The sequence below is a fragment of the Gorilla gorilla genome, chromosome 5, assembly GCF_029281585.2.
Source record: "Gorilla gorilla gorilla isolate KB3781 chromosome 5, NHGRI_mGorGor1-v2.1_pri, whole genome shotgun sequence".
In the NCBI taxonomy this organism is placed as follows: Eukaryota; Metazoa; Chordata; class Mammalia; order Primates; family Hominidae; genus Gorilla; species Gorilla gorilla.
Window position 1 is genome coordinate 97,829,540 of NC_073229.2, and position 17,368 is coordinate 97,846,907.

Below are 17,368 nucleotides of genomic sequence, written 5' to 3' on the forward strand. Positions count from 1 at the left end.
TAACTTAACATCTTTAAAGGATCACTGTCAGCTCTAAGAAGAATAGATGCTAGATGCTAGCTGTGTGATCCTGGGTAAATTTATTAACCTTCTAGAACCTCAGTTTCCTTATCTAGAAAATATGTAATAATAAAACCTCAGAAGGTTTTTATGAGGCTTAAGTGAGATAATTCAAGTAAACCATTTAGAACTGTGTCTGGCACATAGTACATGCTCACTAAACGTTAGCCATTATTATTATTTTAGGAACCCCTTTGGAAAGGTAGTAATTTTGTCTCTGCTGCTTAATACTCTGACGATTTGGAGCACTGTGGTTAGCACACTGAGTGCTTTCCTGTGAGAATCAAGTTGAAGACAACTGAGATCCAGCTGGGCCTGGTTTTCTATATTTAAATGGAGAAGAACACTGGACATTTGATCATTACTTGGAAATAGGGTGACTAACATCCCAGTCTGCCTGGGATGCCTCTGATTTTAAAACTGAAAAGTCTCTGGTCCTGGGAACCTCCTTAGTCTCAGGACATTGGTTACTCCAGATATTCTAATGAATAACATAGTGTGGAAGGTAAAGTAGGCCTTTTAGTTTGGTATCTTCCTATTCTTAGTTTATTTGTTGTTATAAATTAAAACAACAAAACCCAATCAAATAAACATGTATACATTTAACTTTGAGCCAAGATATATTTGTAGCCAGTATCACATTTGTTGCCATGGTGTTCAATGCATATTTCTTGAATTGAACTAGCATTATTTCAGAGTTTGCCTTTGATATGTAATGGAATGTTTATAAAGCAGGTTGACATAGTGAATAGTATTTCTAAATTCATGTCACCCCCCTGAGCAGAGTTGAACTGACTCCATTCATACCATCTTTCATCATTTATCCACATATATGGAGAGCTTACTGTATGTCAGAAAGGATGTGTACAATAGATGGTTTAATAAATGTCTGGCTATCTCTGGGTGTTTACATTCAATGCTTCCTTCTACTGCAGGCAAATAAAAGTTAGCACTGCATAAATTGCCTGTTCTAGACATTAACCCAGAACTAACCCTGCTGGTTCTGGATAATTAGTCTGTGCATTTTCATAGTTCTGCCTCTCTACTCTGCTCTAGTATCTTCCTTTGAATCTTTGATTTGCAGATTCTTTGGGCTCTTCTGTGCAGTTTGGGACTTAGCAGACCACGTTTGGCTTTCTGGAAAGGGCTCAGAGAGACTTTCCTCTTATTAGCTCTGGTACTGATATGACCCTCTTGGCCAGGGGAGGGGAGTTTAAACTAAAATTCTGCCTGGAACCCAAAGTGTTTTGTAACTGTGAGTGAGGGGTGGCCATGCTCCTGTCTCTGTACCTGGGAGGTGATGCTCAAATGTGGACTTAGGTCTAGCTGCCTTCCTCCTTGTAACTTGCAGAGGCCAGGTGGGAGCAGTAATGTGAACTCTTTCAGCTGAAAACAGACATTTTGGCCAGGTTTACAAGTCTATGATATTTTCTACATCTTTCAGTGTGGAATAATTGGTGCCTTGGCAAAACTTTTCAGAAAAAATTGGGACTTAGCCTGAACTGGAGCCCCTGACTGAGACAGTTGTACTCCTTGGCACAGCACCACCTGCAGGCTGATGTGGAGAAGTGCACCTGAGAGTTAACGGGGCCCATCTTGCCCAGCCAGAAATGGCTGCAGGATGTAGCTAAGATACTGACTGTCACAGCACCTTCAGGGTGTTCATTGTTGTTCTTGGGGACTGCAGGCCATCTTTGGGTGTTATTCATTTTGCATGCCCCAATAACTGGTCTTCTCAGGAGGGAAAGGAGTTTCGAGGCCTTTTGGCAGTAGAAAAAACATAACCTATGTCTCCCACGCTTCTGGCCTCCTCTAGCCAATTTGGCCTGACACAATGGAATTGAGTGCCTCTGACATTGCGATGGCAGCTGGCATGGCTGGCTCCTGCTCTGACCTCTCCATCCAGAAGTTGTTGGTGCTAGTACGGGTGAATGATCTTGTAGGGGAACAGGTGTTATTGGCTTGGGGGTATATCCTGTTATTGTGCCCTGACACTCTGTTTTGGAGCAGTGGTGGCTAACTCAGAACCTGACCGCTGGCCAGGTGAGGAAGCTACCTTATTTGAGTGATTTGAATTCTCTAATTCTACAGGCTGGACAGACATGTTCTTCACACATAATCCAGAAATAGTCCTCACAAACATATTCTCCAGCCAGGGAGCTTACTGCTTGAGACAATCAGGTACTGTGTGCTGTGTTGAGGCATCTGACAGAGATCCAGAGCGATCTAAAGGTGACTCGAAGGGCATGTGGGGCCACTATTCCAGGATCTCTGGCCTGCAGCTTTTCTGGCTGTGACGGGGGTATTGCTCATACTGTACATGGCTGTGTCGTAGCAGCAGATGGCCACATGCAAATGCTGGGCTCCGCTGTGACATCACTATGCTTGGCTGGTTCAAATCCTGATGTGCCTTGTAGACTTCTGGTGTTTCTGCATTCTCTCCCTCTGCCTTATTGGTAACAGTTAGACCTAGGTCCAAGACAGGCTTGGGAAAGCAGAGGAATTATCTCATTCTCCCCCAACCCTCCAGATCCCCCAGGTACAAAGCCATCAGTGAGGTCAGTTCAGACTTCATTGTCCAGGAGGAATGTATGCCCTCACTACCATAATGTTTCAGTAGAATATGGACATTCCATTTTCCTACACTTCAGGTAACACCAAGAATTATTGTTATTATTATTTTTATCTTTGTCAGACTGACAGAAGAAACACAATATTGTTTTCATTTGTATTTCCTTAATTACTAGACAGCATATATTTATTGGCTATTTGTATTTCTTCCTTTGTTCCTGAGCCTTTGAACTTCATACTCCTCCCATGCATCATGCTGTGGCAGGCACAGTAGGGCCAACTGCCCATTACAATGCCTGGCCCAGGAGTTTGCCAAGGATACAGTGACCTGCTTGTTCTTGACTTGCTTTTGGTCTCTGGTTTTCACAATTGGTTTCTGGCTTGTTAGACTGCTTTCTGCACAGTTCTCAGCATTGTACTTACCCCTAACTGTCATATCTCCACTCTGGAAGAGAGGTTTCTTCTGTTCTAATAACTGGCCCCACTCACTACTTCTAGGCAAAGTTTAGAGGATAAGTCTAAGGGAAAATATTCAACCCCTGCTCTCAGTCACAGTCTAGTTGGGAATAATAAAATATAGATTTTTGGCAAAATAAAATATGTAAAATAAACATATTTTACTGCCTTTAACAAAAATATGTATTCAAGAGAGATAAACTCCAGATATACTAGGGACTTTCCAGGAAGAAGTCACCTCTGCCTATTGGAGGCATGTATAGGAGGCAAGAAACTGAAACTGATTTCACCAGTGGACAAGGAAGGGAGGGATTTCCATGCAGCAGTTGCAGAGACCTCCATGCATGGGCTTTTGGGAATAAACTGCAAACAAATCCGTATTTTTGGAGGAAGATGAGCCTAGAAATGTAGATGGAGTAGTATTAGTAAGGGCCTTGTAAACTAGGCAAAGGAGTGTAGACTTCCTGTAGGCAAACAAAAGCCATGGGTACCTAGTGGTCTAGTATAATCATCATATACTATAATTAGGGACTATAAAAAGTGTATAGCCACTGCTTTTTATATACCAGGGACTGTGCCAAGTATTTCAACCACTGTAACTCATTCTCAGATTTGCGTTTCAGATGGATCACACTGTTGGCAGTGGGGAAGATGTATTGTAGAGGGCAAGACTAGAGGGGGAAGATTAATTGCCTTAGTTAGAAAATAGGACATGGTGGCTGGATGTGAGGATGGAAAGAAGGAGACAAATTAGAGATATATTAACCTAACAAAGTTAAAAGGTCTGGAAATGTGAGAGAGGAATCTAGGATGACTGCTGGAATGGCTTGGATAAATGTTGCATGAAGGGATTGTTGTTTGGGAGGTTATAGGAAGAATGAAGTGTTTTCCACGTATATCCTTGATTAAACATCTCTCCAATATGCTTTTGTTGAGTTAAAAGGCAGACATGAGTTTGGATTCTGAATTTCATCATGCACTGGTGCTGTAATATTGAGTCATGCCAGTCACTTGAATGCGTACCTCCCTCTCCAGGCATCAGTTTTCTCAACTATAAAGTGAGGATAACCATGTCCTAAAGGAGAATTGTAATGATTAGAGATAAGGCAGAGTGCCTGACACATATTGGGCCTTTAATAAATGGGGCCTGTTATCTCTACAGTTAAATTTTCTTTTAACACTACTACCACCACTGCCGCCACCAGGGGTTTGGTGATGTACATGTTGTGGTGTTTCATGTAGGAGGAAACAGGGTGCCAGGAATTAAAAGGTGGAGCAGAATCAAGATGAACTCGGGAGAAATATGAGAAAAGAATAAACTTTGATTTGTCTTCTTTAGTAATATAGAGCCTACGTTTTCCAAAATGTTCATGCAGCATTCATCCAAGCCATTCCAGCAGTCATCCTAGATTCCTCTCTCACATTTCCAGACCTTTTAACTTTGTTAGGTTAATATATCTCTAATTTGTCTCCTTTCCATCCTCACATCCTGCCATCCAGCCATATTTGTGCCGTATTTCGGAGTAAAGTTCTGGACCTGGGTGGGAATGCTGCAAGGCATTATTCCTAACCTGATAGGATACAGATGCACATGGGCAGCCTCTACATACTTACATGTCTGGTTTTCATTTTAGGACCCCAAATCAAATTTGATCCAACAGTGGTTGTCACAACAAAGTGATCTTGGAGTCATTTCCAAAACTTTTCAGCTATCTTCCCATCCAATACTTGGTGACTGGTCTATTCAAGTTCAAGTGAATGTGAGTATAAATATATTTTTTTGGGGGAATGTTAAAGTGATTTAATTAGGTCAGGTGGGGGAAAATCTCCAAAGTCATTTATACAATGAAGAGAAAAAAATTAATGTGAACATTTAGACAATTTAAACGGTTTATTTTTAATTTATGATGTTTATCAAGGGTTTATTTAGCTTTCATTCTAACATATTAGAATTTTCATAACTGTTGTCTTTTTCTATGATATGATGTTTAAAGGTTAAAACATTTTGACATTTTAGTACACAATGTTTACTTATTTGTTTCATGCATTATTTTAAAACTAAGTAATGAACACATAGCTATTATTTGGCAAATTTTATGCTTAGAATAATGACTCCTAATGAGTGATTAGATTAACCTACTTTTATCTTTGTTTTAAGAAACAGTAACTTAAATAGCCACACCGACTGCTGTTCCCCAATCCTTTTTCCCTAGCTTCTACACCTATTGCCTTTACTTGCTGCCAACTTGTATAGCTCTGAAATCTAAATGGAGGGCATTAAATGGCATATAAATCTAAATGGGGGGCATTCGTTGGAATGAATGAGACATAAACACAATGGGATGGAAACAATTTTAAAAAGCAATGAGACTTAACTGTTTTATGTGATATAAATTGGTCATTTAGTATATAACATGTAAACCTTTATATTTTTCTGTATTTATGTGACATATAAACATATAAATATAATCAATTTTTTCTGTATCTAAAGGGGAAGATATGTAATATGCAATGCATGAAATTGTAGCTTATTCTAAGCATTGTTGCTGAGCCTTGGGTAGGTGGGACTCGTGTGTGAATTGACCTGTATGAATGAGAACAGTGCTGGAGGCACAATGGACTCTCAATATTTGCTTCATGGCCACCCTGCATCTTTATGGGTGTTTGTATGATGTGTTTACCAATATTATTCTTTTTAAGGTAGCAGAAGCTCTACCGAATGTATGATGTGGTTTTAAAGAACATTTGAGGCAATATTATGAAAGGGGCTCATGCTTTTAGAGAACAATGTAATGCATAACCATTAAAGTCATGGACAATTTTCAGTGAGGTCTTTGCTTATTTCCTTACTTATAACAGTGTAATAATAACCACTGTTATAAATGGAAGCCTAGAGCAGGATGTGATGAGTTCTAGGGGAAGTGGAATTCTTTATATCTGAGCTTGTAGAGAAAGTGGAAAGAGTAGGCATTTGTGAAACTTAGAAAATAGGGAAAAATTTGTGTGGGAGTAGGGAAAATGGAAGAGAACCTTATGTGTCTGGGGATTTGGGAGAAGTTGATGTTACTGGAGCATGTGGAGAATGATGGCGGTGTAGATTAGGAAGCATGTTGTGAGTTTAAAGTAGTTTGAATATTATTTTCAGTTCCCACTTAAATTCTTAAGAATCACTTTTTTTGGTCCATCCATCCATCCATCCATCCATCCATCCATCGATCCTTCTATCCACCCACCCACCCACCAACCCAGTATGTGTTAAGGACTTTATGGCTGTGATGAATACAAAGAAGGTAAACACATGACCTCCATTTTCAAAGGTCATTGTCATGGTGACATGAACAATATGATAAAAATTAAATGACATAAGGGGGACAGACAAACACAAGGCAGTGCAATAGCAGAGGAATTGTAAGGTGTTCAGTCCAGCTTGGTGATAAAGAGGGTTTATTGTTAGCACAAGCACCGATGTTTTGGGGCCAGCTGCTCCTTCTGTCTCCCATGGTCTGTTCTGTTCTCCTTTCACTCTTCTGCCAACCTTTGAGGTGTTCTTCAGTTCTTCTGATTCCATTAGCTTAGCTAAATAACCATCATGCCCAGAGTCTTTAAAGCAAGCCTCTGCACAGGTGGCTGGCTGCCTGTGGGTGGGCCGCCCTGGGTCAAGGTATCCATTGTTGGTCCATTCAGATGCCACCTCTGCACAATGACCAGCAAGAGCAGTTTTAGCTGGATAACAGGCGCTGAGGGATTAATTTGTTCATTGAATGGTGGACAGAATAAGTACCAGAAGAGAGGGGGATAGAATAGCAGAGGGAGACTTTGCAGAAGATGTGAGATTACACTTCGAAAGATTTATAGGATTTATCATGTTGTGGTTTGTGGACTTGGCTTGTCATATTGCTTTTATAGAAAAAAAATGCTCTTAAGGAAATTTAGGTGCTTAAAAAATGAAAAGCATTTGCAAGATCTGGCCCTTGCCCAACTTTTCAGTCTTGTAAAGTGCCGCCTTTCCTCTTGAACTCTAAGCTTTAGACATCTTATGTCCCTTAAGTTTCTTAAACTCACCCATCTGTCTCATTCTAGAGCCTTTCATCCTGCTGTTCCCTCTGCTGAGAATGTTTTTTCTTCCTTATTCTCGCTACTTGCTTTTAACCTGCAGGCATTCTCTAAAGTGGCCTGGCTGTTCCAGACATTCCCATAGTACTGTGTGCTTCCCTTAATTCATTCATCTCACTTTTAATTAGTGGTCCATGATAGACAGTAGCCTTTGTAAAGCTGGTGACCTTCTGGTCTTGCTCACCTCTCTATTCCTGGGACCAAGTTCAGTGCTTTTGCATGTAAGTAGAAAGCAGTATTTTCTTAAAACGAATGTGTGAAAACTATATAACAATAATTTGTCTTGAACCAAATGCAGTTTTCCCTTTTGTATATTCTATAATGCATCTTTATCTTTTTGAAGACATGTATATTGATCAGGTACTCGTCATTCGAGGTATGTTAATTTGAGGCATTCAGCTAAGAAAAAAATAAGCCCCTTAAAAAAAAGAGCCCTTTTAGAACCACCAGGGGTCAGTATAACCAAGGAAATGTTATGAGAAGCAACTGTGGCCTTGGTCTCTGGCTTTTGTTTTTCTTTGACTACTGCGCAGCATTAAAGGACTGTATATTTCTTGTTATTAAACCCCTTTTCTTTTAGTAGTGAATAATAACATGGAGGAAATGTATTTATTATTTAAATAGCCCACCATTAGAGACTATATTTTTACTTTTCGGTGGCAGTCACCATTCTCAATATAAAACTCAGGGAAGGAAAATATTTATTTTCAAGAAAGTATTGGCCGGGCGTGGTGGCTTACACCTGTAATCCCAGCACTTTGGGAAGCCGAGGCGGGCGGATCACGAGGTCAGGAGATCGAGACCATCTTGGCTAATACAGTGAAACCCCGTCTCTACTAAAAATACGAAAAATTAGCCGGGCGTGGTGGCGGGCGCCTGTAGTCCCAGCTACTCGGGAGGCTGAGGCAGGAGAATGGCGTGAACCTGGGAGGCGGAGCTTGCAGTGAGCCAAGATCGTGCCACCGCTCTCCAGCCTGGGTGACAGAGTGATACTCTGGCTAAAAAAAAAAGGAAGTATTTTTTAAATTTTTTAATTTGTAAGAGACAGGGTTGTCGTCTGTCACCCAGGCTAGAGTGAAGTGGCACAATCGTAGTTCACTGCAGCCTCGAACTCCTGGGCTCAAGTGATCCTCCTGCCTCAGCCTCCTGAGTAGCAGGGACTACAGGTATGTGCCACTACGCCTGCCTAGTTAAAAAAAATTTTTTTCCTTTTCATAGAGACAGGGTCTTGTTATGTTGCCCAGGCTGATCTTGAGCTCCTGGACTCAAGCAATCCTTCTGCCTTGGCCTCACAAAGTGCTGGGATTACATGTGTGAGCCATCATACACAGCCTTCGGGAGAGTTTTGAAATTCCGTTTTGTCTGTAGAAAAAATATGGAATGATATGAGTATTCCCACTGATGGACAATCTCTTTAAGAATTACCAGAGTTATCAGAGCTTTGATTTGTAATGACTATACAGGTAATCAGAAAGTGGTATTTTTCAGTTACCCTTTGTCCTAGGTCAGGAAAAGGATCCTTTAAGTAAAACATACTTGACAGCTCCTTGGCATTTCTCCACTTGTATTAATAACATGTGTGTTTGTAGAGTAAGAGTGAATAAGTCCTTTATGATACCGTGTTAACCTTTCTGGATTAATCTAAATTGTTTGCCCTTCAAGTATTGTATGCTTTTCACCTTCAAGGTTTTTTATGATAGTAATGGTGAGTAATTATTTTTGTCTAGTATGATTTCTAGTTTTCTTTTCTTTCTTTCTTTTTTTTTTCGAGACAGAGTCTCGCTCTTTTGCCCAGGCCGTGGTGTGATCTCGGCTCACTGAAACCTCCACATCCCAGGTTCAAGCGATTCTCCTGCCTCAGCCTCCTGAGTAGCTGGGATTACAGGCATGCACCACCATGCCCAGCTAATTTTTGTATTTTTAGTAGAGACGATTTCATCATGTTGGCCAGGGTGGTCTCAAACTCCAGACCTCAAGTGATCCACCCTACTCGGCCTCCCAAAGTGCTGGGATTACAGGCATGAGCCACTGTGCCTGGCCAAGAAAGGAAACAAATGTTTTGGGGGATTTGTTAAGTGATTTGCCCAATGTCCCACAACTTACCAAACTAGGATTAGAACCCAGGCCTTTTGACACCAAATCCAAGGTTCTCTCTACCCTGCCACCTTGGTTTTCCATCTTATGTTTTATCTCTTTCATTGCTCAGCATATGATGGTGGGACATCATAAGTTCTCAATATATACATAGACTTTTTTTTTTTTTTTTACAATGCTAGTTTAATCAAATTGCGAAGAAACTCTTGATGATTATAATTTTTAAGACCTCTTAAAATCAGTAAAGTTTAATAAGAGCCCTGGCTCTTTTTGTGCTACTTATACGTGTGCTTAATTGACATACATATTCTAGTGTGAATAGTTCTTTGCTACTTTGGGGATTGTACTTCTTCTCTTGAGAATGTGACCAAGTCTTCTACCTCTGCCATACTTTGATTGCCCTGCTCTTTTTCATCATTTCTTTGTCTAGAGCACCAAGCCCTCCCCTCAGGGGGCAGAGGTATATTTTAGCTGTAACATCTTTTCATAGAAGTGGGTTTTATAGGGCCGTTATACTTTAGGTACATTATAAGTTGAGTGTGGGAATATGTTCTGATTTAATAATTGACTTGAAAATACACCTTAGGAAGATAATGTGTTTTAAAAGTTAGACATTCCTTGTATTTTCATTTCTTTGCAATATAGTTCTCTAGGTACCTTATCTCTAGGTATGTTATCTCTTGATTGGTGTTGTTTTCTCAAATAATTGCACGTGGTTTTTTTGTTTTGTTTTGTTTTGTTTTTTGAGAAAGAGTCTCACTCTGTTGACCAGTCTGGAGTGCAGTGTGCAATCTCAGCTCATTGCAACCTCCACCTCCCAGGTTCAAGTGATTTTCCTGCCTCAGCCTCCTGAGTAGCTGGGATTACAGGTGTGCGCCATCATGTTCAGCTAATTTTTGTATTTTTAGTAGAGATGGGGTTTCACCATGTTGGTCAGGCTGGGTTTGAACTCCTGACCTCAGGTGATTCACTTGCCTTGGGTTTCCAAAGTGCTAGGATTACAGGCATGAGCCACCGTGCCTGGCCTGCAAATGGTTTTTCCCTCCATTTTTTATTTTCTGTAGTAAAATACACATAACATAAAATTTGCCATTGTAACCATTTTTAAGTGTACAGTTCAGTGGTATTAAGTACATTCATATTGTTGTGCATTCACCACCACCATCCATCTCTGTAACTCTTTTCATCTTGCAAAACTGAAAATCTACACCTATTAAACAATAACTCTCCATTCCCTCCCACCCCCCAGCCCCTGGCAGCCACTGTACGTTCTATCTCTGTGGTGTTGATTAGTCTTATATCAGCAGAATCATACAGGATCTCTTTTTGAGACTGGCTTTTTTCTCTTAGCATAATGTTATTATGGCTCACCCATGTTGTAGCATATATCAGAATTTTCTCTCTTTTAAAGGCTGAATAATATTCCATTGTGTGAATATACCACATTGGTCGTGAATGTTTTTGCATCTATGATTTAAAAATTATATTCGAGGTTACTAGAAGGTGATTTTAGGGGTTCTTTAAAAGAAAGGCTAATGTTGGTATCTGAGAACCAGGCTTCTGGGAGCCAGGAGGCATCTGGCCAGAGCAGTGCAGCCTGCAGCCCAGAGCTCCAGGTCTTTGCGTGACCCACGCGCTGGTGCTCATGTTCCTCCAAGAGCCCGAAAGAAGAGCCTGAGTCACTGAGAGATTCCTGGTCATTTGATGACGGCAGCCCTGTGCTGTCTTTCCTCATTGTCAGATGGAAGTCTTTTCTTCTTTCTAGAGTGGCTTAGGCATTTGAGTTTACCATAATGGCCACCTGAGGCTGCAGCTGGTTCTGAAACATCAGTGTGCCACAGAATCAATGGACTGGGAGCTTGTTTAAAGATGCATAGTCCAGGTCCCACCCCCAGATCACAATTTACTAATTTCGGCATGGGACCTAGGAGTTTGAATTTTAAATAAGCACTCAAGGAAATTCTACTAGTTTTTTGAACCACGTTTTGAGAAGTGCTCATAAATGACCGCAGCTAGGCATCTTTAGAATCCATCTTTTCCATTGAGAGGTAGTGTTGGGCAGTCAACAAGGTATGGAACTGGGGACAGGCCATCTGATTTATTCTTTGAATTCCTCAGCAGTGCTACTTTCTGCTATTTACTTTACCTTTTTAGGTAATCAGCTCAGTAGAGCTCCCCAGCACCTTAGACATACTAAGTCAGAATTTCTGGGACAATGTATATCCTTTACAACAGCTTCTCTGATGCTTCAGATGCACAGCCAGCTTGGGAACCACTGAACTTGATAATCTTGTAGTCTTTTCTATCTGTCACGAACTACAATTTCATAACCGTTGTCTCAATCTTAAGCCATTGTTAGAGGTGGGGAACGAGAAATAGCAAGCAGAAAACTCAACAGGGTTAAGGCTTGAAGTCACTCTTCTGGAGCCCTGTATAATGAAACGGGTTATCAAATTATTATGTAACTCAGAAGCAATCTGCATTGAGTTATTTCTTTGCTTCTAACAGTTATATCTAGTTTCTCTTGAGTTACTTGTTTTTTCTAGATTAGGTGAGGGTTGCCAACACCTTACTGCTTTTTATAACCTTTCAGGATATTCCTTATTTTTTCTGGACTTGTTGTCCAGCCTCTGCCTGAGTCAGCTTGCTGCTTCTGTTAAGTATCTCTGGAGCCGTTTTTCTTTTGCAAAAGAGCACATCTTTGTTTGGACAGTCCTTGTCCCTAAAGCACTCTACCAGTTGCATCTGCTTAACCTGCCTGGCTTGTGACGACAACTTAACAGAAAGCATGGAGCAAAACTTTGACAGGTCAGAAAACAGTGGCATTCTCTCTGAAATGTGGTTGTCGCTTCCAAAATACTTTCACTAGTCTTTGCTTATAAGAAGAATGCTTTTTTTGGGAAGGATCTCAAACTCTTACTTCCTTGTTCAGTGAGAAAGGGAGGGAGGAGATGGTTTTAGAATATTGATTTCTTTTTTTTTTTTTTTTTATTTTATTTTATTTTATTTTTTTTTTATTGATCATTCTTGGGTGTTTCTCGCAGAGGGGGATTTGGTAGGGTTACAGGACAATAGTGGAGGGAAGGTCAGCAGATAAGCAAGTGAACAAAGTTCTCTGGTTTCCCTAGGCAGAGGACCCTGCGGCCTTCCGCAGTGTTTGTGTCCCTGGGTACTTGAGATTAGGGAGTGGTGATGGCTCTTAACGAGCATGCTGCCTTCAAGCATCTGTTTAACAAAGCACATCTTGCACCGCCCTTAATCCTTTCAACCCTGAGTGGATACAGCACATGTTTCAGAGAGCACAGGGTTGGGGGTAGGGTCACAGATCAACAGGATCCCAAGGCAGAAGAATTTTTTCTTAGTACAGAACAAAATGAAAAGTCTCCCATGTCTACCTCTTTCTACACAGACACGGCAACCATCCGATTTCTCAATCTTTTCCCCACCTTTCCCCCCTTTCCATTCCACAAAACCGCCATTGTCATCATGACCCGTTCTCAATGAGCTGTTGGGTACACCTCCCAGACGGGGTGGTGGCCGGGCAGAGGGGCTCCTCACTTCCCAGTAGGGGCGGCCGGGCAGAGGTGCCCCTCACCTCCCTGACGGGGTGGCTGGCCGGGCAGGGGGCTGACCCCCCCCCACCTCCCTCCTGGTCGGGGCGGCTGGCCGGGCAGAGGGGCTCCTCACTTCCCAGTAGGGGCGGCCGGGCAGAGGCGCCCCTCACCTCCCGGATGGGGCGGCTGGTCAGGCGGGGGGCCGAACCCCCACCTCCCTCCCGGACAGGGCGGCAGGCTGGGCAGTGGGCTGATCCCCCCACCTCCCTCCCGGACGGGGCGGCTGGCCAGGCGGGGGGCTGACCCCCCACCTCCCTCCCGGACAGGGTGGCAAGCTGGGCGGTGGGCTGACCCCCCCACCTCCCTCCCGGACGGGGCGGCTGGCCGGGCTGAGGGGCTCCTCACTTCCCAGTAGGGGCGGCCGGGCAGAGGCGCCCCTCACCTCCCGGACGGGGCGGCTTGCTTGGCGGGGGGCTGACCCCCCCACCTCCCTCCCGGACGGGGCGGCTGGCCGGGCGGGGGGGGCTCCTCACTTCCCAGTAGGGGCGGCCGGGCAGAGGTGCCCCTAGAATATTGATTTCTTAGAGCGTCATCTGGCAGAGCTCAGCACTTTCTCCTCCGTTCTTCCAAAGGCCCCGATAAACACCTCTAGAATAGCATTTATTAATCAGTGTAGTGTTATTTTCGTTTTTTAAAAATTGTGGTAAGATATATGTGTAAAATTTACCATTTTAACAATTTAAAAGTTAAGTAGCATCAGGTGCACTCACACTGTGGTGCAACCATCTGCCACCATCCATCTCCAGAACCTATTATTATCTTCAGATATTTAAAAAAATGTCTGCCTCATTTCTTAAACTGTGAACTCCTTGAAGACAGGAATTCTATTTTATTAATTTTCATATTTATTCTGTCTAATATAATATCTGACCTGTTATGGGAACACATTCATGCTTGTGGGATGAAAGAATGAGTGAATAGAGCTTCTTCTAGATGATTGCTGTTATTATCCTTTGTGATGTTCTTTGACTTCTAGTCTTATTCTGCTATATCATCTTGCAACTTAGTAGAAATATCTTTGTATATTTTCATTTTGAGAATATATATGGTTGCTGTATTTGATGAACCTGTGAGCTAATGGAAAACAGGACTTTTGGATTAATGCCCTGGACTTTCTCATTTTGAAAATTAAAAAAAATCTCAGGCAAGAGCTGAATATTCTAGTTTGTTATAAAGTCTAAAATACACTTATAATTTTGGTGTCATATTATTCTTGTGTCTTTATTGAGCCATTTGATCTGCTAGTGCCAGTCCTTTGGCAGTGTGCATTTTAATTTCTAGGCCCCATATGCAAATTTTCATGAGGAGTTCTTTGTTTTGTTCTTTCTCTACAGAAGCCACCCTAGGAGGACCCCTCCTTTCAAATGTGTCTTCTGTACCCCTCTCTGAAGATACATGTTTTTGGCATCAGTTAGAAAACTTTGGGGCCAGACTTTAGGATGTTGTGTTCATCAATGAAATGGAGGGTCTGAGTATGTAGCATCATCAGTACATAGCATAGGGACTCAGTGCTATAGATGATCTTAGAGGTCGCCTAGATCCATCTCCCCACTTTATGGAGGAAGAATCTGAGATAAGTGACGTGACCTGGTTAGGCTCACACAGTGTGTTGTGGGAGGGTCAGGACTAGCAACTAGTTTACTCATACTTTCAGTTCTGTAAAATTAAATTATTTAATATGTGCAGCAATTGCCGTTTTATTTATTTATTTTTTTTTGAGACAGAGTCTTGCTCTGTCACCCAGGCTGGAGTGCAGTGGTGCCGTCTCAGCTTACTGCAACTTCTGCCTCCCAGGTTCAAGTGATTCTCCTGCCTTAGCCTCCTGAGTAGCTGGGATTTACAGGCATGTGCCACCATGGGCCTGGCTAATTTTTGTATTTTTAGTAGAGACAGGGTTTCACCATGTTGGCCAGGCTGGTCTTGAACTCTTGACCTCAGGTGATCCGCCCACCCTGGCCTCCCAAAGTGCTGGGATTACAGGCATGAGTCATCATGCCTGGCCAGCAATTGCTGTTTTAATATGGCCTCCTTTTAAGGTTGAATTTAGATGTCAACAGGGCTTGCTGTATGCATTGGTGGAGAAGATACCTACTTCTTTTATATGACTTGTGGATGCCACGGGATCACCTTGTTTGCATGTTGGATTGTTCCCAACGTGTCCCAGATTCTGACCACAGCAGCCATGTGTTTAGATTGAAGATTTGAGTCCAGCATGTAGGTTACTTGGTTCATCTATTTAATATCCATTAATATACTATTAAGGATTAGGCTGCTGTCACCTCACAGCCTCTATAACCTTGGTCATATGAGGCTTACAAAGATTAATTTTTTGTTATTTGTTTTTGAGACAGAGTCTTGCTCTGTCACCCAGGCTGGAGTGCAGTGGCACAATCTTGGCTTACTGCAACCTCCGCCTCCCAGGTTCAAGCGATTCACCTGCCTCAGCCTCCCGAGTAACTGGGATTACAGGCACCCACCACCATGCCTGGCTAAATTTTTGTATTTTTAGTAGAGACAAGGTTTCGCCACATTGGCCAGGCTGGTCTTGAACTTCTGACCTCAAGTGATCCGCCTGCCTCTGCCTTCCAAAGGGCTGGGATTATAGGCATAAGCCACCGTGCTCAGCCAAGAAGATTAATTTTTAAAATAACCGTTTACCTTTAGGTAGATTCACAGAAAGTTGCGAAGATAGCACAAAGCGGCCCTATATTATCTTAACGCAGTGCACCCAGTGGTTATATCTTATGTTATTATAGTACAATATAAAAAGCAAGAATTTGACGTTTGTGTGGTATGTGTGTATGGTTCTGTATGATGCTTTATTTTCAGTGGCATAGAGGGAGTTTTGGAAAATGATAACTCACTGGGCTCTGACCAGTGGTGGCAGCCCTGGGAAGGGGGCACTGAAATGAGTACCAAGTCTCTGGGTGGAGTGAGGAAAGGGAGAAAGAGCAAGAAATGGAGTTATTTTCCCTCAAGGGTAACTTTCCTATTCAGTACAAACCTGTAGCTATGCTGCTGCTTTTGCTCCCTTGCTTGAGATAGGTGCCCAAGAAAGGTGGTCATGTTACATGTCTTTAAAAACCATAGTTCCTTCTACTTTGAGTAGGAACAGAGAGGGTTAAACGGGTGGTTTTTGTTTATTGTTTGTTTTTAAAGGGAATATGTTTCTAGTTAGTATTTTTTTTTTTAACACCAAGGAAACAAGTTTGTCCCTTGTACTGCATAATGTATTTGTACTGCAGATGGTAACACTGTTTTAGGAGTATGAATGTGCTTGTGATACCTGGATACCTGGCCACTATTCTGCTAACTGGAGGCTTGTATGGTCTATGTCTTGGTCATTGGTTAGATCCATTATTCCCAAGTCCTGTCACTATGAGTGACTGTCAGGTATAGACCAGCTTCAGTTCTTCAGGTGTTTAGTTCCAGCCTTGATAAGAACCAGAATATTTGTAATCCTTTCTAATGAGAGAAGGGATCCAGGAACAAAACTGTCTCCTGGGGAGGTTCTGATTCCTCCCTCCTCACATTCAGTAGATTATCTTCCTTTCCACTTCACAGAGAACACAGTCATCAGATGGGAATTTCTTTCACTTTTTCTGCCAGATTTGCATGTGTTGCCTGTGCCCATCTCATGCTTATTCTCTTCTTTTTAGAGGAAAGGTCCTATTCTTCACATCTAAGACCAATATCCCGATTTCTGCCTTGGCTTCTTTCTTCCTCTACTTTGTCAGAAAACTTGCAGTGTTGACAGTCTCTTTCTTCTCAGTCTTCAAACTGGATCTCTTTCTGTCTTAGATCTTTTTATAAAATCTAATATGTTTAATTGTTTCTCATTGAAAAAACAAAAAATATAGAGAAGTACTGTACTTTAACTCTACTTCCTCTTCAGTGACTTCACATTCCCATTCTAGCCAGTCTTCTAAAAAAAAAAATTGTTGTCTGATCTCTCTGCCTCCATTTTCCCAACTCACTCCAGTTTGACTGAGATTTCTTTCTACTTGTTTGGATTCTTCTTCTTGGTCACTTTTGTCATTTACTCTCTCTTACATATTGGCACGTTGCAAGTTTGGTTTTAGGTTTCTTTCATTTCTCACTCTAGGGAAGTTTACCCGAAGACATGGTTTCAGTTTCCATCTATACACCAGTGACTCTCAAATTGGCCTCTCTGAGAGAACCTATACCTCTGAGTTCTAGACCTTTAAAACTATCTACCTTTAAAACTATCAACATCTGTATTTGGATGTTTCAAAGCACCCCAAACTCTTCATGTCCAGTATCATTCTTAACAATCTTTCCCCACCACACCTGGCTCTTCTGCAGCATTTCCTACCTTATTTAATTCTCTATCCATTCAGCTGTGCAGGCCGGTAACCTCAGAGTTCTTGACACCTCATGCTGCCTGACCACCCATATTCAGGCCTTCACCAATTCCCACAGCTTTTGCCCTTAAATAA

The 17,368-nt window shown here is 42.0% G+C and overlaps 1 protein-coding gene across 1 annotated transcript in view; it reads left to right on the top strand.

Annotated features, from left to right (window-relative positions):
• CD109 (CD109 molecule) overlaps positions 1–17,368 on the top strand; it is a 134,110-nt gene that overhangs the window by 35,424 nt on the left and 81,318 nt on the right. The window contains exon 5 of the mRNA XM_019028821.4: positions 4,722–4,847. Coding sequence (XP_018884366.3) covers positions 4,722–4,847 — 126 coding nt within the window. The remainder of the gene's footprint in view (positions 1–4,721; positions 4,848–17,368) is intronic.